The sequence below is a fragment of the Mesoplodon bidens genome (assembly GCF_964165515.1).
Source record: "Mesoplodon bidens genome assembly, chromosome: 11".
In the NCBI taxonomy this organism is placed as follows: domain Eukaryota; kingdom Metazoa; phylum Chordata; class Mammalia; order Artiodactyla; family Ziphiidae; genus Mesoplodon; species Mesoplodon bidens.
Genome location: NC_138167.1, coordinates 30,228,278 through 30,253,558, shown reverse-complemented (window position 1 = coordinate 30,253,558; position 25,281 = coordinate 30,228,278). Strand labels below are relative to the sequence as shown.

Here is a 25,281-nt window from a genome sequence, read left to right as displayed (position 1 = left end):
GAAAATAGTTCATAAAATATTTGTAACTGCAGCCTACCTACTAACAAGAAAATGTTGCTTAACATAGTTCTGGAATTTGAGAAATCCTAAGATTTTAAAGATAATGCTAAGTGCATTTACTTCAGCTTTTATTGAGCTCCAGTGAAATTGGTCACATCTGGTAGTGTGTTTAATAGCCAACTTGGAATATAACATCCTCTATATCAGAAAATAAAACCTGCCCAACAACGGGTTCAACTCTCTTAACCTAACCAAATTCACATTGTAGCTTAAAGTTGAGTTTGGTAAAGACTACCAAATTAAAATCTTTTTTTTTTTAAGTCTTTATTGAATTTGTTACAATATTGTTTCTGTTCTATGTTTTGGTTTTTTGGCCCTGAGGCATGTGGGATCTTAGCTCCCTGACCAGGGATCGAACCTGCACCCCCTGCATTAGAAGGTGAAGTCTTAACCACTGGACCACCAGGGAAGTCCCTAAAATCGTTTATTTAGATACCATTCCCAGCCTCCAAAATATTTGGGCCGTGTTGTAAAGTACTATTGAGCAATAAAGTGGGAGGAAAAAAGAAAACATGGAAAAAAATCAACTGTAATTGTCCACTTTCCTAAATGGATTACTTTGACACAGAACATTTAAAATACAAGATTTTGGAGCTGCACACATTAAAAAAAAATCATCTAAATTGATGACTTTATTTTACAGATTAAGAAACTGAAGCCAGAGAGGAGAAACTGATCAGGCTAATACTAACTAGAATTCAGATTTTCTGGTTATTGTTCCATTCAAGGTGTATATTTTTGTATGATGATGACATCCAAAATTTAATAGAATTTGGAGAATAAAGTTAATTATTTTTTCTCTCCAATTAAGTATTTTCTAGAAATTTTACTCATTAATTGATTTCTTATTTTGAGAAATCTTTTTTTGAAAGAAAAATTGGGGTTCAGTTACCATTTATTTAGATAATATTAGGTGCTGAATTTTTATTAGCCTCTGATTTAAGGAAACACCTAGGATGAATAAGCCTGCTTATCTTATATTAATTAAGATTTGGTTTATATTTTCCCTCTTACTGGCTTCTTGTCAGATTTTAAGCTGATAGCATGACTAAATCTATTTCATGGGCTTTCAACAGAAAAGAAGGTGTAAAATGTTTATTCTTTTATCATTTATACTGGTATATTCAGTAACTTTATTCTAAAAGTATCTTGAATTTGAGAGAAGTTATTGCATGAGTAGACACTAGTGATACATGTGTTACATGAATTACTTTGCGTTCTTGAAATTTAATTCTGTTACCAGTCTGTTAAAAAGATTAGTTTTTTGACTTAGTTATTTGCAAATATTCAATACAATTTGGAGGCTTTAAAAAATTAGCTTTGTTTACATTGTTTAAAAATCTTTTAAATATTGCTTCATCAAGCCTGTCTTTTAAAATACAATTTTGACATACCTGTTAATCACCTAGCATTTTATAAATTTTTGTTTTCAAGCAACATACAACATACCAGTGAAATGATCCATTCTCTAATAATCTGAATGGTTACCATATTTAAAGTGTTTTGTAGTTGAGAACAAACTGATAGCAATAGAGGTACTACATAGTTCGTTCTAGCCTTTTCTCCTTGCTTACCTGTAACTTTCCTGAAGTGGGAAATCTGGCTCCCACCAACCACCATCCATTTTACTTATTGTTTATCTTCAGTAGACATGTATAGTTGTTTCAGCATTACTAATCCATAGCCTTGTAAGGAATCACTTTACCAACCAGAACACAGTGTTTATATAGAGTTCTTTTTTTTTTCTGTTACAGTTACCAGTCACAATACCATCTTCCAAAGTTATTTAGGCCAGCACCATTTTCCATACCCCCTTCAGTGTGGCTGTGTCATACATTTGTAATACAGTTACTCTTTTGCCAGTTCTGTATTTCTAACCTAGTTGATTTTTAAGATTTGCATACATTCAGCTTTACTCTTCATGTTGTGAAGTTCTATGGATTTCAGGACATGCATAGCATCTGTGTCCACTCCAGTACCATATAGAATAATTCAATCTCTTTAAAAGTTCCCTCTGTGTCCCCTTTGTAGTCAGTCACTCCTCCAGTTCCCTGGCAACCATTGATCTATTTTCTATCTCTATAGTCTTGCCTTTCCAGAATGTCATGAATAGAAACACTATATGGCCTTTTTGGTCTGGATTCTTTGCCTTAGCAAGTGAATTTAAGATTCATCCTTGTTGCATAAATTAATAGCTTTTTAAAAAATTGTTGAATAGAATTCTGTTGTGTAGATGTGTTTTTATTTATCCATTCACCTATTGAAGAACATCTTACATGGTATAAACATTCACGTATAGGTGTTGGTATGAGCATAAGTTTTCAGTACATTTTGGTAAATACCTAGGGGCACAATTACTGGGTTGTATGTTAAGTCTATGTTTAACTTTATAAAAAACTGCCAAACCCTTCCAAATGTATTTGCTTTCATTTTTGAAAGATATTTTAGCTAGATTTAGAATTCTTGGTTGATAGTTTTTTATATTTTTTTTCTATAGTTTAAAAATGTTGAGGGGAGGGCTTCCCTGGTGGCGCAGTGGTTGAGAGTCCGCCTGCCGATGTAGGGGACACGGGTTCATGCCCCGGTCCGGGAAGATCCCACATGCCACGGAGCCTGCGCGTCCGGAGCCTGTGCTCTGCAACGGGAGAGGCCACAACAGTGAGAGGCCCGCGTACCAAAAAAAAAAAAAAATGTTGAGGGGAGTTCCCTGATGGCCTACAGGTTAGTATTCTGGGCTTTCACTGCCATGGCCCGGGTTCAGTCCCTCCTGGTTTGGGAACTGAGATCCCACACCCCTCAAGGCAAGAAAAAACTTGATTACCTCTCCCCTGATTTGCATTGTTTTTGGTGACAAGTTTGCCATCATTTCTATCTCTGTTTCTCTATGTATTCTTTTTTCCCCTTCTGGCTGCTTTATGATTTCTCTATCACTGTTTTTCAGTAGTTTGACTGTCAAATGATGAAGTGTGTTTTTTTGCTCTCCTTAGAGGTCTTTGAAGTTATTGGATCTGAGTTTATAGTTCTCAACAAATTTAGGGAAAGTTTGGCCTTTTTTTTCTGTCCTCCTGTTCTTCTACTCTTTCTGGGATACTAATTACATTAATTTTAGACTGCTTGATATTGCCCAACAGTTCACTGTCCCTAGTGATATCTCACTGTTCATTGTCCCATGGTTCCTTTTTTTTTTTTTCTAGCCTCTTTTCTCACAGTGTTTAATTTTGGATTTTTTTCTATTGCTATGTCTTCAATTCATTAAACTTTTCTTTTGGAGTATCTAATCTGCTATTAATCCTATCCAATGCATGTTTAATTAGAGATATTGAATTTTTATCTCTAGATGAACAGTTTGAGCCTTTAAAAAATCTTTTAACTTTCAAATTATAAATTCATAAGATGCAAAAATAGTACAAGGAGGTCCCATATGCCCATCACCTATCTTCCTCCAGTGATGTCATCTTACATAACTGTAGTGCATTATCCAAACCAGAAATCGGTATAACTTACTAGACTGCAAATTAATTCGCTTTACCCTTTTCTGCATGCATTCACTTTTTTGTATGTTTTTATCATTCTGTGGTATTTTTCACATGTGTACAGTCGTATAACCACTACCACCAAAAGCAAGATACAGAACCTTTCTGTCACCATAAAAAAAAATTCCTCTTTCTGCCAACTTAGGTATTTTTGATACCTTGAATTTCTTTTTTCTTTTAATTTTTTAAAAAATTTATTTATTTATTTGTTTTTGGCTGAGTTGGGTCTTTGTTGCTGCTCAGGGCTTTCTCTAGTTGCAGCGAGAGGGGGCTACTCTTCATTGCAGTGCGTGGGCTTCTTATTGCGGTGGCTTCTCTTGTTGCGGAGCATGGGCTCTAGGTGCACGGGCTTCAGTAGTTGTGGCACGTGGGCTCAGTAGTTGTGGCTCACGGGCTCTTAGAGCATAGGCTAAGTAGTTGCGGCGCACAGGCTTAGTTGCTCCACGGCACGTGGGATCTTCCCAGACCAGGACTGGAACCTGTGTCCCCTGCATTGGCAGGCGGATTCTTAACCACTGTGCCACCAGGGAAGCCCTGATACCTTGCCTTTCTGGTATTATGTTCATAGTTTTCTTTATTTGTTTGAATGTATGGAATACATTTACAGTACCTCTTTAAGCCACTAATTCTATCATCTGTATAATTGCTGGTTTATTTCCATTTATTATATTTCACCTTGTTATGGGTTGTATTTCGTGCTTCTTTGCATGGCTAGTGTTTCTGATTAGATGCCAAACATTTAATTTTACATTATTTAATGATGCTTTTTGTTGTATTGTTTTAAATATTGTTGGGCTTTGTTTAGGGGTTCAGTTATGGTACTTAGAATTCTTTTGATCTTTTTGAGGCTTGGTTTTAAGCTCTCTTAGTGCTGGTCAAGAACATACTTTAGTTTAAAGCTTATTTGGTTTCATTACTGAGGTTTTCATTACCTTCTGAACTTTATTCAGTATCCTGTGTGTTAAGAGGTCCTACTCTCATTGATGGGAACATGAGCTCTGGGGATTGTTCTGACTACTCCTTTTCAGAGGCTTTTTCTTCAGATTCAGTAGTTTTTTCACATGCATGCACAGATCATTACTTAGCTAAAACCTTGAGGGGAATCTCTCTCCATATCTTTGGAGCTCTTTGCAGCTTCCTTCTCTCCATTTGCCCTGCGAATTCTAGCTGTCTTGGTGTTTCCCCTAACTCTGAACTCTTTTTCCTTAACTCAGTGAGACTGTTGTGCCAGTTGGGTTCCAACGCCTAACCCCCTCCCTGTGTTTCAGCCTTGTAACTCTACAGGCAATAGAGCTTACTTTTGTTTTGTTCTCTTGATGATCTCTGTCCTGAGATGGTGTTCAGTGTCTGAAAAATCATTGTTTCATACATTTTTTTCTAGTTTTCTAGTTGTCTAAGGTAGGAAGGTAGTTTTCTGTCTTGGAAGGTATCCCTGCCTTATAGAAAATTTCATTTTAGTTTTATAAATATTTGTCTTTTCTGACTTTTTAAATATTTATAGGACTTTGTGGGAAAAGCAGTGCATAAACTTTAACAAATTTAGGTACCTAGGGTGCATGTTCTCATGTTTTCTTCTTTTCACATATTCTCTGTGTCACACATATATTCACATCCTTTTTTATCTATTCACTGTCCTTTCATTCCTAATATGATGAGTATCAACACAATCTGTTATTGAGCATCTTTGTTTAATATAAGATAGTGGTGACAAATGTTAGCTTTTCATGTTTACCCAGAAGAAAATAGAGTGCCTTCATTTCTTTTTCCTTTTGTTTATTGAAAGGAGATAATGATTTTTAGTTATTGTTCAGTATAGAATGTTGATTCCTATATTGGTTAGAACACATACAGGCATACATCTTGTCTCATTGTGTTGCAGGAAGGGGGACCCCTTCCCTTCCAGGGCCCGAGAGTGGGCTCTTGTCTAACACTCGGAAATGAATTGTCCGAGGAGACACATGTGCTGACAAAGCAAGAGACTTTATTGGGAAGGGGCGCCCATGTGGAGAGCAGCAGGGTAAGGGAACCCAGGAGAACTGCTCTACCACGTGGCTCGCAGTCTCTGGGTTTTATGGTGATGGGGTTAGCTTCCAGGTTGTCTCTGGCCAATCATTCTGACTCAGGGTTCTTCCTGGTGGTGCACCCGTCGTTCAGCCAAGATGGATTCCAGCAAGAAGGATTCTGGGAGGTTGGTAGGACATATGGACTGGTGTTTCCTCTCCTTTTGACCTTTCCCGAATTCTTCCGGTTGGTGGTAGCTTGTTAGTTCTGTGTTCTTTACCAGGACCTCCTGTTGTAAGATAACTCAAGCAAGTGGTTACTGTCGTGTCTGGCCAGGGCAGGAGGTTTCTGTCGGTGGTTCCCTTAACAACTGCACTTTGCTTTATTGTGCTTTATTATTCTATTGTGTTTTTACAAATGGAAGGTTTATGGTAATCCTGCATCAAACAGGTCTGTGGGTGTTGTTTTTCCAACAGCATTTGCTCACTTCACATCTCCATCACATTTTGGAACTCTTGAAATATTACAGACTTTTTCATTATTCTTATATTTGTTTTGGTGATCTGTGATCGGTGATCTTTGATGTTAGTATTGCAATAGATGATGACTCACGGGAGGTTCCAGGGACAGTTAACATTTTTTAACAATAAAGTGTTTCTTAGTTAAGGGATATACATTGTTTTTTTAGACGTAATGCCATTGTATACTTAATAGACTACAGTATAGTGTAAACATAACTTACATGCATTGGGAAACGAAAATGTTTGTATGACTTGCTTTATTGTGGTATTTGCTTTACTACTGTGATCTGGAACTGAACCTGCAATATCTTGGAGGTATGCCTATAGTGGCTGTTGTTTGAAACCCTAAGCCATGAAATACTTGAAGTTATCCCAAGATGAGGAAACAAAACAAGCTTTACTTTTGTACTAAATCCATAGTATTCCAAAGTTAATATTTTTTAATCTGGTAAATGTACAGATTAAATATTTTTAATTATATTATTTAGCATATAAAGTCCTAATTATCTCATATATATATATAATGTTATGCTGTTGAAAATAGAATAGCTTTGCTTGATTTTAGATTTCTAACATATCTTTTGATGAAACTGGTACAAATGGAAGATAGTGCATGGACTTTAAACTTATTCTTAAACTTATTTAAGAAGGAAAACATGCTTATTTTCTAAGAAAAAACTGAAATTTTACACTTATTGTCCATTGAATTCAGACTTGTCATGAACATGTTAATAGTAAAGCAAGTACTGTTTTAAACTCTCTTAATATTATAAAATACATTAAAACAGGGTTAATGTTGTTTAGAGGATGCATAATAAATAGGTTTGTTCTCATTTTGTGACAGTCATGAACATTTAAGTTGGAGCTAAATGTATGTCACTTAACGATTCTTGAACATCCAATTCAGTAGATAGATTTTCTTTATGAATAACCTAATTCCTTGCTAGGATTATATTTATAGCAGTAAATATACTTATGCTTTAAAAAACCTTTCTCCTTTGTTACTTTTGAGAGAGACATTTAATTCCAGTAGTACATATAAATTTGGTAATGCACATTTACATTTTTGCCATAGAGCCAGGCATCTCTGAAGTATTTCAGCCAAACATTTACAATGCAAGATGGTCAAAATTAGGTAAAAGTATATAGCACCCACTAACTTGTGATCAGGCATAAGAGAGGAGGTGGAGTGTAGGTTTTCAGTACATGAATTCTTTTTAAAACTTAAATCTAATAATATTAATTTTTAATGTTTTCCTTGAAAAATTTTCTGACTTTCTTACTAGATTGCTTTTTAGACGTAATCCATGTGTACGTGTATGTGCATGTTTATTGGTTTTAGTAAAATTGATTCATAACTCCTTATAAGATTAAATTAGATGTTTTTATTATCCTCTCTGAAAGTAAATTTTGTCTAATATTAAATAATTGCTCTAAATTTGAATATAATTTTTAGTGGTTAGCAACTATTGTTCAGTAGGTGTACTAACTTACTACTTTCCTGGGGTAAACATTTTACTAAAAGTTAGGTAAAAGTAAAAGTAAGACTTTAGTCTTAAAAACAACTATTTACAAATTCTTTGTAGATACCACTTTTGAATTTTTGGTCTTTCATTTTCAGTTTACGTTTTTGAGTTAGCATCTCTAGAGACTATTACCTCTGCTTCGGTGATTGATTTTTTTTTTTTTTGTAACTGGGGTTTACAGTGCCTAGTCATTTTGGACTTATTTAGCTCTGTCCAGGTTAAGAAATAAGCCCCATTATTTTTCTACCCTAATGTAAAAAAGCAAATTCTATTAGCGTATGCATGAAATTGGAGGACTGAAGAACAGAGGCTTCCAGAAAGTTGACATGTGTTACTACTCTTCATTGGAGTAAATTTTAATAGAATATTAAGTTAGGTTTGCATCTGGATTAATCATCCTAACATTATAGGATGAATTCCCGTCTTATGGCATAGGAAAAAACCTCATAAACTGAATGAATAGCGGCTGTATAACTAAGCATTTTGAGGAGAGGGATTTGAAATTAAATGACTGAATCTGAATTAATTGAACATTTCTGAGACTAAGAGGAGGATGTTTATTTAAAAGAAAAAAATGTGTCAATTCAGGGCTGAACTTTTTTGTCCACTCCATTTTTATTCACTGTAAGTTTCTTTCTATGTGTGAGGTCTGGCAGACAGTTTTAATTGGAAGGGAAAGGTTTTCATATTTAATAACTTCTATCTCAAATAAAATACGTCTGCCAGTCTAGCCCTCCCTAGATGGTTAAGAGGAAGATCAATTAGGATATAAAAAGAGTACTTTTTGGTTTTGTTTTCTATGTATCATATTGGATATTTTTGCTGCTGTTCATATGTTTACATGTTAGTAATTTTGACGGCTTTTGGATAATTCCACTCTAGAGGGAGAACTGGTGGGCGGTCCTTCCTGTGACACGACCCTTGAGTGACAGTTCTATTTGATTGCCTCCAGTACTGTGAGGAAAGGACACGACTCTATGGTGAGGACTGATGGACATACATTATCTGAGAAAAGAAACTACCAGGTAAGATCAAAACTTTTTTTCCTTTTTTCTGTTGGTCATATAGTTACATGAACTGTTTAACATGTTGTATTTAATTGGAATCAGGTTGGATACACCTGAGTTTGAAAAATTGGGGTTATAATTTTAAAAATACGTATGTTGGGTTTGACAGTTGAAATAGTGGGAACATTTTTCAGAATAAAGCATGCTTATAATAAATGTATATTTATTCTTATAAATAATGTATATATATTCTTATAATAAATGTATATATATTCTTTTAGTGTCAGAACATAAATTTTCTGGTGTGTATATCTGTGTCAAAACTTAGATTATCTAAAACACAATTTATGACTTCATGGCTGGATTCAGAGCTAGTATTCCATAAAACAAAATGTTGATTGCTTTTATACATATTATTTCTGGAAGACTAAATCTGAAGTCTTAGGCTCTATTCGGGGTACTAGAGCATCACAGGAATGTAGACAAAGTTGGTTAGAGTATAGAAGAAATAGAAATGAAAATCCCAGGGTACTCAGAGACCCCAATTCTATTGAATTTGTCATTAGCTTGCTGTCCTTATAATGCTAGATCCTTGTTTGCTCATTTATTAAGTTAGTTAATAATATCCATCCCCTATGAAATATAAGGATGCTGAAAGGATGGTTGAAGTATAATATTCCTGTTTTCTTTCTGAACTTTTAAAAGAAGGTGAATTTTAAAGATAGTGCTATATTAAATAGTGATTTTAAAAACTCTGACATTTGAATTTAATTTTTTCAAAGAAAATCTGCTTTATTCATTTGTTAATAATTTAATATCAAATTATGTAATGACTCAGAATACACAGTAGTCCATAGTTAAGTAGGAGTAAGCTTTAGGCTTCTTTCACAAATACATATCCAGGCTCCCTCTCTCCCTTCCACCCACAAGTTTTGTTCCCTCCAGGCTGTGAAGGCAACTAGTGTGATAGCAGCAGCTTTTGTTAACTAACCATTTATCTTCTAATCATTTATTTTAGCCCAGTTAGTCTTTTCTTCCCTCAGATTGGAACAGTGAACATTGGAGAAAATTGTAAATGGGTCTTCATGGTGAGATAACAAAGAGGCTTTGAACACAAGACTTAGGTTCTGGTTTGGGCACTGTCCATAATGAAAAGTAGTGTCATATTTAACCTTTCTAGAATTTGACCTAATTTTATGTCTGAAGTTTCTTGCCAGATTTTTATAATTTTAATAAGCCAGAGTAAGCTGTGGCTATGCAGAATCAGTTCTCCCTGTAACCTTTTCTGTTCTGAATTGTTTTTATAGAATTGATCAACATGGCCTCTGTTCATTACTTATACTTGCTGTAACTCCTCCTGCCTCACAACCACTTCCAACTACCTTGACTCATAAGATTTTAATTGGTTACACTACTTGGGTTGTTGTATCTTTTGATAGATTCTGCTAAATTATTTTAAGAATGTCGTGATTCTAGATTGTGTGGCTTTTCAGTGTTTATAATCCAGTTTGTAAAACGTAAGTAGAACTTTTGTATGATCACACAGTATGATTAATTTACTTTATGGAATCATATTAATAAAGAATTCCAAATTTTACACTTAAGAAAGGAATAAAAGGAGATTATATTTTATACATGAAGAGATTTTCTAATTCCTGTTCATTCTACTCTTAAAAAATGGTTTAGAGTCACACTGTTTCAGTCACATTATTTACAAATAATCCAGGTTTTTTAGCTTACCTGAAAATGCATTTTTGGTTAGGGTTCTTCTGCCTGAAAGTATTTTCCCTTTTCTCTTTTCTTGTTACTTAGTGACAATTAATGCATGTTGAAATATTCTTGGAAACACTTGTTTAAATTGCCATTGTAAAATTACTTGTAAAAGCCTCTTTTGAAAAATACATGTATAGAAATATAATTTCCTGTCTGATAATTATGATGAGTATATCAAGAGCATATGGGAAATTCAAAGGAATAGTAGATAAATTACTAATATTTATATTGGTAGCACTAAGAGTTTGTATATGCTGAGATGAAATGATCTGGATTTTTAACAATTCCATTTCGGAGGAATTTTATTTGTTGTTTTTCATGGATAAAGTAGGATTTCTTTGTAGCCGTGTTTATACTCATTAATTTATTGTTGAGGCCTTTTGTTTTTGGAGGGTACTTGATGTCTTACAGTGTTATTTAAGCATTCTGATAATAATAAGCTAATAGTCCAGAGTTTAATAAAAAGGATAATATTTCCCCAGTTCTCCTTTCGTTGTGGACTTGATTAAAGACTTAGGAACTCATTTGGGAAGGTGCATTCCCTCAGCTTTGTGCTAAAACCTAATGACTTTTAAATGGGTGTTGGTTGAAGTATTGAGTTTTCTATTGGTATCTACTTTGTGTGTTTCATTTCTCACTACGAATTTAAGCCCAGTTAAAAGTTTTTTGAGTATGACTAGAGTAGTTGAAGTTTATTTGCATAGACAGACTGGTATATTAGTTCAGGTGAGATAATTTAATTAGTAAATGGTTTATAGTTTATTCTTTTAGAAAGATTGTCAAGCTTCTTCCAAGGAAATATAACTCCAGTTTTTAGCTAGAATTTTCTTTTCTTTCTCTAATTTACACTAATTTATTCCAACTATGAGCATGCACAAATCTAACCATATTAATTACCAGGTTAACTTACCAGTGCCTTCTTCCCCTCTCTTATATAATGCAGACGAGCTCCTAAACATTACTTATAATCTTTACACATTCTGACCCCGCATACTTTTATTTCCATTGTCTCCTCTGTTTGCTTATTGAGTAATATAAATGGAAAAGTTTTTCCATTGAGTAATATAAAACTGCTTTTTAATCTCCATGCTATGCACTTTTACACTTTAAACCTTTACTTGTTTGGGTTCCTCTTCATGTAATGCCTCACCTTTCTTCCATGATTCAAGAATCAGGTATCAATACTTTCAGAAGCCATTCTGTGATGGGCTTCAGCATTCCTTCTCCTTGCTTTTGTAGCTTTTGTGCATACTTCTAGTTTAGTGTGTACCATGATACAATGTAATTATGTTTATTTTTCCCTGTCTTGCTGTAGCCCCGTGCTGTCCAGTACCGTAGGCACTAGCCATAAGTGGTATTTAAATTCATTTAAACAAAATAAAATAATTTAATTTCTCAGTCACATCGACCACATTTCAAATGCTCAATAGTTACATGCTGTTGGTGGCCACCATATTGAACAGTGCAGATATAGAACTTTTCCATTATTGCACAGAGTTGTATTAGACAGTGCTACTGTATGTTACGAGCATCTTGAAAACTGGAGCCATATTTATTTTGGTACTGCCTGTACCTAGCATGGTTTCAGTTACATAATGGGTGTTCAAATGCATGTTGTTTCAATAAAATTAAATAAAACAAAGAAAGAGGTGACAGGAAGAAACTGCAAAGCGTGCTGGGGGAAATGCCACTTACATATATATCTCTCCAAGATTTTTAGAATGCTACTTTGAGGTCATTGATCACATCATATGCTAGCTAGTTCAGTGTATGTTGTTTATAAACTAGATCTAATGCATCCTAGTCTGTATGTTCCTTAAGAATACCTCATTATCTAGAATACCACACTAACGTTGTGGAATGTATCCTGTCAGAGAATGATGGCAGTGATGGTATTGCTATTTCCTCCTCTCTCCCCCTGCCATTAACTATTTTATTTCCTTTCTATTAGTTTTTTAAATTACAGAGCTATAGAATGTGAAAGTTTACCTTCACAGTTTTACTTTTAACAGTTTAGTTTGTATCTTTTCTAGTGATTATATAGGTGCAAATGTGATTTGTTGTCTTTGTTTTTAACAAATATGCGTTTTTCTACAGCTTGCGTATTGTACTTAATGGAGATATTTCCATGTCCCACCCTTCCACTGCCTCCTTTCCCAGAAGTACTCCGTTGTTTGAATTTTGTTTTATTCTTTTTGTTTTTATATTTTTATTACATATATATGTATATAATCTTTATGTATTATGTGGCAATTTTTTGAAAAGTGGTACCCTATATTCTGTTATTTTTTTTAATTTTATTATTTATTTATTTATTTATTTATTTATCTATCTATGGTCTTCGTTTCTGTGCGAGGGCTTCCTCTAGTTGCGGCAAGTGGGGGCCACTCTTCATCGCGGTGCGCGGGCCTCTCACTCTCGCAGCCTCTCTTGTTGCGGAGCACAGGATCCAGACGCGCAGGCTCAGTAGTTGTGGCTCACGGGCCTAGTTGCTCCGTGGCATGTGGGATCTTCCCAGACCAGGGCTCGAACCCATGTCCCCTGCATTGGCAGGCAGATTCTCAACCACTGCGCCACCAGGGAAGCCCCTATTCTGTTATTTTGAATAGGAAAAAATATAATGACTTTCCAGCCCACCCCAAACCGTAAACAATTTCCCAGATATTGCTAAAACACTCAACACCTATCTGACATTTCAGATATCTGACAATTCTGCATAATGTAAAGCATTTAAAACACAAGTTTCCAAATTATTTAACCATTAATGGTGCACATACAAACTCATCTGGTAGGTGTGCTTCCATTCAGTATGCAAGAGTATTGTACAATAATGTATACAAATTACATTTTTTTCTTTTGCACTGCAGTAAAAATTTAATGTAAACAAGCAATGAAGTACCCCATTTCTTTTATTATAAGTGATAACACATTATTGAAAATTTTTATCTCTGCTATCAGGATGTATTTTACAACTGATGGTATCTTAGAGTCATGGTTGTAACATAGTAGCTTATAACCTTTTCTTGATAACTTCTAGTATGATTGAAAACAGCACCAGCATCAAAGCACTTGGAATCTGATATATTACGTATGTTAAAGATGCATAATATAAAGAACACTTAAAATGGAAAAGAATTTTTGAAAAATGAATACTTAGCAATTCGAGAGTTATCAGAATAGGTCTAGCGCGTAGAGCAGAAAGACGGGAGGCTTTAGACATCCTTGCTGTTTGGCACTGGGTTAAGGTGAGCAAGAGTGAGCTGAGGAAGGAATTTGTTCAAAAATAAGTACCTGAAATCAGTGAACTGGTTCACAGTTCATTGCTCTTGAAACTCTTGGAAACAAATGGCTGTAGCCACAGGATGAAGGAAGGGGAATAAAAAAACTCAAATTGGTGACTGTTAAGTTGTCTTCACTTGCAGTTATACAATTCCTGCTAAAATGAGATCACTTTTGTAATTGCACTTTAAATGTGATGCTTCTGCTCATGTCACGATCATATTATCAGCAGCAAAAGTTATTTTGGCTCCATGACCTAAATATTTGTTTCAAATAAATTCTGACATTTATTTGTCATTCATGGCTCATCTTTTTCTTCTTCCTCTGGCCAACCAAAAACATCACATTAAATGAATTCCCAAGTTCCTCATTGGTTGGTTTATTACGTGATGCTAACAATGTTGGTCTTTCTTTGAATGCATTATATGTTCTGATACTTTTTTACTCATCTTCTGAAATCATCAAATGAGGTGACATTTGTTTTCCAAAAAGCAGGTTTCACTAAGATACATGGTTCTATGGCACCCTTAGTATCTTAGTAATTTTTTCACAGTGCCCCTGGGCCAACAGAAATGTTAACAGTTTTGTTAAATTAAGTAATTAGGTCTAAAACACTTACGTAGTTCAGGTGGTATCTGATATCTGACAGGTATCTGATATCTGACGTGTTTCCTGAGAAGATTTAAAATATCTGGCGGAATCCTTTTGTGTTCACTGTGGTGCTCCTTTGGGAACTTAGCTCTAGGCTTTTAAACATGAAATATTGTGTTCTCTTTCAGAAACACATTTTATATTTAAGTAATTTGCCCCAATCATGAATATGGCATGTGTTCATCATTAAATAGAAAGTTAAAACACTAGTGTAGATACTTCTGTCAATCAGAAAATATAGAAGCAAAGTTACTGTATTTTTAATTGAAGTATAGTTGATTACAATGTTGTGTTAATTACTGCTGCACAGCAAAGTGATTCAGTTATACATATATATACTTTTTAAAAAATATTCTGTTAGTTTATCATATGATATTGAATATTGTTCTCTGTGCTGTACAGTAGGACCTTGTTGTTTATCCATCCTATTGGATATATACCTATATATCAATGTATATGTAGATATATATAAAAGCTTACATCTACTAACCCCAACCTCCCACTCCATCCCTCCCCCAACCCCTGCCCCCTTGGTAACCACCAGTCTGTTCTCTGTGTCTGTGATTCTTTTTCATAGATAGGTTCATTTCTGTCATATTTTAGATTCCACATTTAAGTGATATCATATGGTATTTGTCTTTCTCTTTCTGCCTGACTTAGTATGATGATCTCTAGTTGCATCTATGTTGCCTGCAAATGGCATTATTTCAGTCTTTTTATGGCTGAGTAGTATTCCATTGCATATATGTACCACATCTTCTTTATCCGTTCATCTGTTGATGGACAGATGTTTCCATGTCATGGCTATTGTAAATAGTGCTACTATGAACATGGGGGTGCATGTATCTTCTTGAATTACAGTTTTGTCAGGGTATATGCCCAGGAGTAGGATTCCTGGATCATATGGCAACTCTGTTTTTAGTTTTTTGAGGAAGCTCCATAGTGTTTTCCATAGTGGCTGCACCAATTTATATTCCCACCACAGTGTGAGAGTGTTCCCTTTTCTCCACACCCTCTCCAGCATTTATTATTTGTAGACTTTTTAATGATGGCTATTCTGATTGGTATGAAGTAGTACCTCATTGTAGTTTTGATTTGCATTACTCTAGTAATCAGCAATGATGAGTATCTTTTCATGTGCGTATTGGCCATCTGTATGTCTTCTTCGGAGAAATGTCTATTTAGGCCTTCTGCCCATTCTTCGATTTGATTTTGTTGTTGTTGTTATTGAATTGTATGAGCTGTTTGTATATTTTGGAAATTAAGCCCTTGTCCGTTTCATCATTTACAAATATTTTCTTACAGTCCCTAGGTTGTCTTTTCATTTTGTTTATGGTTTCCTTTGCTGTGCAAAAGCTTATAAACTTGATGAGGTCCCATTTGTTTATTTTTGCTTTTATTTCTATTGCTTTGGGAGACTGACCTAAGAAAACACTGGTGCATAGTTACCTTTTAAAATATAATCTCAGGCCTTACTTAGATTCTGGGATGATTGCACTGATGGTGACAGCTTAGTTTTTGTTTTTTTAATCTTTCTAAATTCCCATATAAAAATAGAACAACTAGATAGAAAACCAAAACCCATGAAAACATTTGTAACAAAAACTGGGGATGAAATATCTCCATGAACCTCAAAATATAAGCAGGTGAAAGAAAGTCTAACAGAAGACCTAAATTATCAGTTTTTATGCATAAGAACATAGAAGCATTGGAGTGTCTGGACCTGAGCATAGAAGCACCTCAAAGTGGTGAAGAGCCATTTTGAAAGTGGTAAGTGTGATTAGCCAATTTGAAATTGGGGAGGTTTTGCCCACTTTATTAGATCAGGGTTAAGGGACCTGTGGTGAGGCCTAAAGTGACTTCAGCTGCCTAGCTCTGAACTCTCCAGACTGACCCACCAGTGCTCCCTTCCAGGACCCTGTTGAGAAGTTTCTGGGAGTGGAATCAAAATTGAGCAGGATAGGGACAACAGGGACAGAGGAAAGAGAAGGAGCAGATTAAAGTGGGAGAGGGGAACAGAGCCAAGAAAACCTCAAAAAACTTGCCATTGTACTTTTAGAGACTGCATGAAAACAACAGAAGAGGGAGCTTTATGAAGTTAGAGAAGTTTTCTGAACCATGTCGTAGTCTCAAATTTTATGAAAATTAAATTCACAAAAGGTCTTCTAGGAATATGTTTAGGTGTGTTTATACCAATTTTGAGTCCCATCAACAGTGTTCATATTAATCTGACATTTAATAATGTCAAATTAAAATTTTTTCAAATTTATTGAGGTTGTTTGAGACATATTTCCCTATTGAAATTAAGTAAAAGATATTCTCATGTCTTTTGAAAGATTTTTAATTTTGTCTTTCATGTTTAAATCCTTCTGAGATTGATTTTTGTATATGGTTTGAGGAGGCCAAATTCCTTTTCTTGGCATAAAGATAATCAATTATATTAGCATCATGTATTGATTTTGTTCTTTCTTCCTCCTAATCAGCAGTGCTCTGTTATAAATCAGTTTGTTTATATTTGTGGGTCTGTTTCTTATATCTCTATTTTATTACTTAGATGTGTTTGTCTCTGCCTGCACCAGTGTCCCACTTCCTTAACTACTATAGCTTTGTGTTAAACCTTCGTGTCTGTCTCTCCACCTTGGTCTTTATTATTGTCTTGACTTTCTTGGCCTTTTGTTCAGTGACAAATTTAGAATTTGAAAAAAAAAAAAAGGCATTGTGTTTACAAGTGGAATTTTATTGACTTCATTTTCATTTGGGGAAGAAATGATATGTTTATGTTATTCTTCCTCTCCCTGAATTCATACACTGAGGTCTTCTGGATTTTCTCTCAATAAAGTTGTATTTTTTTTAATAATAGAATTATAAATCTTTAGTCAGAGTTATACATAAGTACTTTTTGTTGCTTTTTTTGGTAAATTATATTTTTAAAATTATATTTTATAGATGTTACTGTTATATTGACATACAGTTGACTTTTAAACTTGATTACTGTTTTTTTTGGCTGCGTCGGGTCTTAGTTGCGGCACACGGGGTCTTCGTTGAGGCATGCAGGATCTTCCGTTGTGGTGTGGGCTTCTCTCTAGTTGTGGTGCGCGGGCTCCAGGGCTCGCGGGCTCCAGAGTATGTAAGCTCTGTAGTTTGTGGTTCGCAGGCTCTCTGGTTGAGGAGCATGAGCTCAGTAGTTGTGCTCGGGCTTAGTTGCCTCACGGCATGTGGGATCTTAGTTCCCCAACCAGGGATCAGACCTGCGTCCCCTTCATTGGAACGCGGATTCTTTACCACTGGACCACCAGGGAAGTCCCTAAATTTTTATTCTTATAATTTATCTGTAGGTTCTTTGTGGGGTAGATTCTTTCATGTAAATAAATATATCATCTGGAAATTCCAGTTTTGATACTTTACAATTTTTATAACTTGCATTTCTTTTCAGAACTCACTCATATTTCTGATACAAGGTTGAGTAGAAGTGTTAGTAGTAGGAATCTTTCTCTTGTTACTTGTCTTACAAACTTTGTCACCAGTAAATATGATGTTTGATGCAGGTTTGGGGGTTTTTTTGTAGATATTCTTTATCAGGATTAAGAAATTATTCATAATGCTACCATCTTAAATATTTTTTTTCTTTTTAGCACCTTTTTTCATCCATAAGATTGTTGACTGTGTGCCTTTTCATCTTATTTGTCACCCTTGCTTTAAATTTATTTTTTGTTCTATATTCATCAATTTATACTCTTTAAGTTATTGATATTTCCTTTTATTCCTTAGGGTTTGTTTTACTGTTCTTTAATCTTAAGTGTTCTTAATTTTCCAAACTTATGAGGCTTTTCTAATTATCTTCGTATTGCTGATTTCTCACATATTCCGCTGTAGCTAGAGAATGTGGTCAGTATGATATCAATTATTTGTTTACTTACTTGAACAAAATGCATATTGACCAGTTGGCAGGTGTATTGCTCTGTTTCCATTAGATCAAGTTCGTTAATCTTGTCTATATCTTCTATACCCACATATTTATCATTATTTTTCACATTTTTACCATTATTTTTTTGTTTAGAGTTTGGCTCTAATATATTTTCTTTTATTTATTTAATCATTTTATACATGCTTATGTTTAATATGTGATAAATCCAGCAGCTGAAAGTTGCCACAGATCATTCTCATGTCTTTTGTTTCTTCTGGTTCTCACTTATGATACCTTGATTCCTTGTAGGTGTGTAAGTTACCATTTTATGTTTCTTAGAAATCTGTGTGACTTCTTTGAGGACTAGATGGAAAGACATTTTTCCCAAGGGGATTTGTGTTTGCTTCTGCCAGTGCCTAAGACACTACCAATCCAGGAGGTTGTTTTTTTTTTCCTTCCTTCCCTTCTTTCTTTATAGTATCATTTTCCTTCTACTTGAAGGACTTTAAATTTTTTAAAAGTTTTTAAGTTATGTGTAACATAGACAACATTAAAGTCATTAAATTTTTATTTAAGAATTTTGTGTTTTGTGATTCCTTTCACTGCCTGTCACCTTACCTTAGTTCCTCGAAAGTTTGAGTCATGATCTTCAAGATAGCCCGTTTAAAAAGAAAGTTTACCTAACCCACAATTGTCATGTCAATCCACAGTTCTTTTTTTTTTTTTTTTTGGCCGTGCTGCGTGGCACGTGGGATCCCAGTTGCCCAGCCAGGGATCAAACCTGCACCCCCCGCAGTGGAAGCATGGAGTCTTAACCACTGGACCGCCAGGGAAGTCCCAGTCCACAGTTCTTTTAGTTGAGCTTCTTTTATCTCTGCTTGAATATGGACATACTGATGACATACTTCAAAAATTCCCCACCTATAATCTTTAGGATCTAGTTTCTTCAAGCAGTTTATTTTAGGGCCACTTTTAGGGTTAGAGTAGATGAATCTATCTGGTTCTCAATTTCACACGCCCTCTAAACGTAAGTTCAAGTCATATTCACCCTAAGCTATCACGTCCTAGAATAGGACAGGCCTTTGGGATATTCCAATACCTAAGATAAAAAAATATGACCATTAGATCTTTCACACTTTTAGTGGCATCTCTGTCTTATAGTTCTTTCCTAGAAATCAGTAAAGCAAACCACGTATTATTCTGTGAGGAGTTTCCAGCAACGTGGGTCTACAGAAAAAGCCCCATCAGGATAGACTTCGACCAAAAAAACATTTTTGTAATACATTTCTGATTGTGATGAATTCTTTTAGATTTTGGATGTCTGAAAGAGTCTTTATTTCACTTTTATTTTTGATAAATTTTCTGCTGGACGTGGAAATCATAGTTGACAGATTTTTTAGTGCTTTGAATATTTTGCTCTGTTTTCTGACTTAGACCTTTTCCAACAAAAAGTCTTCTGTCATTCTGTCTTTGTCCTCTTTACATAATGTAACTTTTTCTCTCTGGCTACTATTAACATTTTTTGGTCATTGGTTTTACACATTTTAATTATGATGTATCTTGGTATAGTTTTTTTCGTGTCTGTTATGCTTGAGATTTATTGAGCCTCTTAAATTTATGTATTTGTAAGTATTTTTAAATCAAATTTGGATTTTATTTTATTTTTATTTTTTTATAATTTTTGTTGACGTATAGTTGATTTACAATGTTGTGTTAGTTTCAGGTATACAGCAAAGTGAGTCAGTTGGAATTTTTAATCTATTATTTCTGTAAATATTTACTCTATTCCCATTCTACCTTGGGGACTCCAATTACAAATCTATTAGATCACTTGAAGTTCTCCCAACTTACTGTTGCCCTGTTCAGTTTTTAAAATCTTTTTTCTCTCCATGTATTTAGGGTAGTTTTTTATAGCTGTGTTTTTAAGTTCACCAGTCTTTTCTTCATCATGCCAGTTATTCTTCCCTTTACATTCAAAAAGTAGTTGTAATAACAGTTTTATAACGTTATTATCTATTAATTCTATCATCTGTGTCATTTCTGGGTCTGTTTCTATTGTTGGTTTCCCATTATGTATTTTATTTTATTGCTTCTTTGCATGCCTGGAAACTTTTGCTTGGGTACCAGTTCTTGGAATTTTTACCTGTTCAGTGCTATACATGTTTTCGTACTTTTGTAAATATTCTTGAGCTTTCTTAGGGGCACAGTTACTTAGAAGCTGTTGGAGCCCTTTGAGACATTTCCCCACCCCACCCCACCCCCCTTTTTAACTGTAAGTTTTGTTACAAAGAACCACAGTAGCCTTTAGCCTAGGGCTAATTTTTCCCAACTACTGAGGCTGTACTCTTCTGAGTACTCTATGTGACGCCCTGTGAATTATAATATTTTTCTACTCTGGCTTAGGGCACAGTTGTGTGAGCCCTAGAGATTGTTTTTGCTCTCTCTTTTCCCAGCCTCTGGTCAGTTCCTCACATGCATATGCTGATCAGTACTTAGCTGGAAGACTCAGGAACCCTTTCCAGATCTCTAGAACACTTTCTCTTTCTCTTTACAGCTCTCTCTTATTTGGTGCTCTAGCCTTCTCACTCTATAGATACCTTAGCCTACTCAGACTCTCAGCTACACTTCCTCAATTCACAGAGATTTCTGGCCTTCACCAGGGCTCCCTCTCCTTGTATTGCAGCCTGCACCTGGAAACTCCTCCATTCAGTAAGCATGGGCAGTTGTAGGGCTCACATCAGTTCTTTCTCTTCTCTCAAGGGTTATTATCTTGTACTGCCTTAGGTCCTATGTCTGAAAACCATTGTTTAACATATTTTATCCATTTTTAAAGTTGTTTCAGGTGACGCGGGAATGAGAGGATTCCTACTTCTCCATCTTGGTTGGAAGTAGAAGTCCTAAGATTTCATTTTAAAAAAATTATATTTTGGTTGAGAAGATAGATGAAAAATCATTCCTGAGAGAGAGAATAAGCTTCTATATCAGTGTTCAGTCAAGACTCGAATACTTTCTATTGTGTAAGACAATATGTGGTATGCAATACAAAGAAATATCAGACCTATTCTCACCACTTAAGGTCATTTGGAAAGAAACATCGAACAGTACAAGTCAGTAAATAACTTCCAATTCATATATGGAGTCATCATAGCTGTGATTCTGTTTTACCTGAAGCAAAAAGTTGAACAATTTCCCTTGAATTCCCTCCCTTAAGATTCCCTAGAATCTAATAGACCCATACATACATTGGCCCTTTGTCTTATCAGCTGAGGTAATAATTTTACTAATTTGTATTCCTTACTCCAAAAATTTGTGTTCTGTCAGATCGAATATTAAATCATCACTTCATTGTTTAACCCAACCCAGTAAATTAAAGACATTGTAGTACATGTGCTAATGACAATAGGAAGATATTGTTTCTAGGAAAAAGAAAAAAAAAGGTCTCTCTTATTTAGGACCAGAAGTACCGAGAGAGGCTTCTTGGGGCATATGAAATTTTAAACCTGTTCTTTTCTACTGGGATGAAAGCAGTGTAATAAAACAGAAAGAATATGATGGTTACAGAGTGAAGGACTCTGGTTTTGAGATGTTATTCTTCACTTTCTACCTATATCACTTTGGGTCAGTTAGGTAAAGTCTTTGACACTTTATTCATATTTGAGAGTGAGATCTTTAAAAGATGATTTGTCTACTTGTAGAAACATTTTGATGAACAAATATAGTGTAAAAGAAATGAAGAAAATAGAAAATCATCATTAGACCATCACAGTAATAGGTGCTGTAGGCAATATCCATGGATGAATGTCATAATTAGTGAGCAAAAATTTAAGGACAAACAGGTATTTGCGTGCTCTCAAAGTACTTCTTTCAGAACATTTATTGTTTTAAAGAGGAAAATAGTAATTTACAATGGAGAAAACGGGCAGATATACCATCTTAACCAAGATCAAGTTTAGTATCACCTGTAATAAGACATATTATCATCACGTGCACGCAAATATTGGAATATGTCCATCGTATTTGATGCACTTGAGAAGGACACATTACTTCTGTGGTGATGTGGCTTTTAAAATGCAAGACCTCAATCCAGTCATAAGAAACATCAGACGTACCCAAATTGCAGGACATTGTGCAGTGTAGTTACATTGGTATAAATGAAGACATCAATGTTGTGAAAGACTGAAGTAAAGTCTGAGGTTGCAGAAGACTAAGGAAGCATAAAACTAAATATAATATGCATCCTGGAACAGAAAAAGGACATTAGTGGAAAATTGGTGAAATCCGTGTGAAGTTGTTAGATAATAGCTAATTTCTTGGTTTTGATACTTGTGCTAATAAGATGTTACCACTAGGGAAAAATGGGACATATGGGAACTCTGTCCTATTCTTGCAGCTCTTCTGTGAATCTAAAATTATTTCCAAATAAGTTTTTAAGAAGTGGTAACAGTGTTTGTGGACATTGTGTTAACATGTAGTTGAGTTAACCTTTCACTGGGGAGAAGCTCATTTTGATAGTGTGTGACATTTGTTTCTCCGGAGCAATTCAGTTTTTCCACAGGTGGAGAGGTGGGGTAGAGGGGTGGTTCTTAAGGCTGACTGACAGTGTTCTGTAGCAGGTTAAGGAAAGAAAGTGGAGGATCCCACAGTTCAGAATGCAGGTCTTCATCTCTCAGTTTTCAAGCCCATGCCTCACCCTCACCTACGCTTCGGCTAACTTCCAAAATTTGGAGTCTGTCCACTTGGGTTTTTGTGGAGATTAAATCTTTAGTATCTTACTGGGGTTGCAGGGGCTGGGTATGCTTCATGATAACTGTGATAGAGAAATATTTTCAATCTAATGAGAGTCCATAGGCCCTACCCTTCTGTGCCTCAATTTGAGGTAAAAGTACATCTTATAGGGGTTTTGTTATGATTGTGAGGTAATATATATAAAGTGCTTTGAGTAATACCCATCATTTGATAAACTCTCAACACATATTAGTGCTTATTTGTACCAGGCCCACTGTGTTAGGCTGCTCTAGCAGTACACTGTTCTCAAGGAGTGCATATTCCCATGGACTGCAGTGCAACCCAGTGGCTCTAAGTAGTATAATTCTTCTAGTGGGATTTTTTGATAGAAAAGAGACGTGTGTTGTCTCATCATATTAAACTGTTAAGGCTGAAATGCTCGTGAAATAACTTTTTTTAAAAAGGTAATCTAACTTGAGAAAAAGTTTGGGAAATAGAAAAAAAATTTTTTCATCTCCAAATCCTTATTTGGTATTTCTCATGGCATGGCATTCTAACCACTGAAGGTGTCTGTTAGTCTATTAGGTATTTTGGAAGTGGTTGTCAATTTCAGTGGAAAAAGGCATAAAACAATTTTATTCATATGTTTCAGAAATACAAAAATTAACATTAATTTTTGACATAATTCCATTACTTTTTAAAATAATTGTTATGCTCATAAAATTTTCACATGTGCTGTAAGCACTGCAGTGATGGGTTACTGTCAAATAACGCTCAAGTAACAGCATGTGTGGAGTAAGAGGAGGACACGTTCATGTTATGGGCCTACTCAGTGCCAGGCACTGTTCCAGATTCTGTGGAGACAGAAGTGAACAAAAAGACAAAATAAATAAATAAATTCTGTTTTCGTGCAGCTGATGTTTTAGAGTATAGGAAGACATTAAACAAAATAAATAAAATGCATTGTGTATTATATTTCGATACATGCTGTGGAGGAAAAATTAAAACAGGAAAGGGGATAGAGAGTGCCTAAGGGGTTGGGGGAAAGGATAGTGTACTTTTAAATAGAATAAGCAGTGAAGTCCTCACTAGGATGGCTCAATATATGAAGTATGGTGAGGTGAAGCCATGTAGATACCTAAAAAGAAAGCATTCTTGAAGGGTACAAGAAGTACAAAGGTCTGAAGCCAGGAGTATGCCTTTTGTGTTTGAGGAATAGCAAGGGGAGTGGGGCAGTGGGGCAGGAAGACAATAAGAGAAGGAGGAAATGGTAGGAGATTGCAGGTAATGAAGGGTAAGTTCACTAAGGCCTGGAGGCCAGAGTAATGGTGCAGGAGCATTGTAAATGTGTTTTTTTCTTTACTCCCTTTGATTTGTGATGTTCTTTATTCTGAGCATCAAATGGATAAAGGACATAAGGGTATAAATGTAAATATATTTAGCACATTACATTATAGATGCTCACTGAATAATGTTTACTGAATTAATTTATATGGCAAGATGTTTAGAAGTATTTTAAAAGTCCTGTGTTCCCTTGCTAAAGGAATACTTTTTAATTGCTTCATATAACATAATTTAGGATTCTGATACTTCATTATAAATTATCTTTAAATAACTTAAATGAGCATCTATTTTTATTAGCTTTAGTAGTCATAATAATCAAAGTCTAGTTTCCTCTGAATCAGTAATTTACTTTTTATATTGTAAAATGAGGATTCACATTCTCATAAAAGTCACAGCTTAAGTCCTGTATTTAGATTTATTTCTTTAAAAGTCTATAATTTTTTATCATCTAGTTTGATTAAAGTTATTTTAGTTGAGGGGGTCCTTATTTGCTTTTATCAGAGTGGAACACTTTTAAGAAATTAGTTTCCTCCCAAGGAATATACTTTTTTTTTTTTTTTGGCCGTGCTGCACGGCTTGCAAGATCTTAGTTCCCTGACCAGGGATCAAACCCCGGCCCCCAGCAGAAGTGCGGAGTCCTATCCACTGGACTTGCCAGGAAATTCCCCCAAGGAATATCCTTATACCGACAAGTTATCCCTGGGTTTTGAAAAGCTCATTGGCCCACTTTTAGGAATTTAAATATCAATACATCCAAATAGTCCAGCTGTCATTTTGCTGGCTGGTGGTATTAATGTTAATGTGTATGAGAGCCTTAGATTTAATGTTGAGTGCTTAGGAGAGCAAGAAAGTATTCAAGGGGCAGATAGGCAGAGTATTTTAACATATTGTCTTGGTCGTTTTTATGATGGCCAGGTGAGCCCTATCCTCATTTTCTGTGTGCAAGTTTATAGAAAG

General features: G+C 35.1%; 1 protein-coding gene across 6 annotated transcripts in view; it reads left to right on the top strand.

Moving 5' to 3' along the window:
• Window positions 1-25,281, top strand: part of CNOT2 (CCR4-NOT transcription complex subunit 2) — a gene marked incomplete at its 5' end in the record, with an annotated part of 114,047 nt that overhangs the window by 33,488 nt on the left and 55,278 nt on the right. For 4 of the 6 annotated variants that reach the window (XM_081250101.1, XM_081250100.1, XM_081250099.1 and 1 more), the window contains one exon: window positions 8,594-8,666. In XM_081250101.1, the coding sequence (XP_081106227.1) occupies window positions 8,594-8,666 (73 nt within the window). Of the gene's footprint in view, window positions 1-8,523; window positions 8,667-25,281 lie in introns of all 6 variants that reach the window. The other 2 variants (XM_081250103.1, XM_081250104.1) reach the window with 1 other exon arrangement.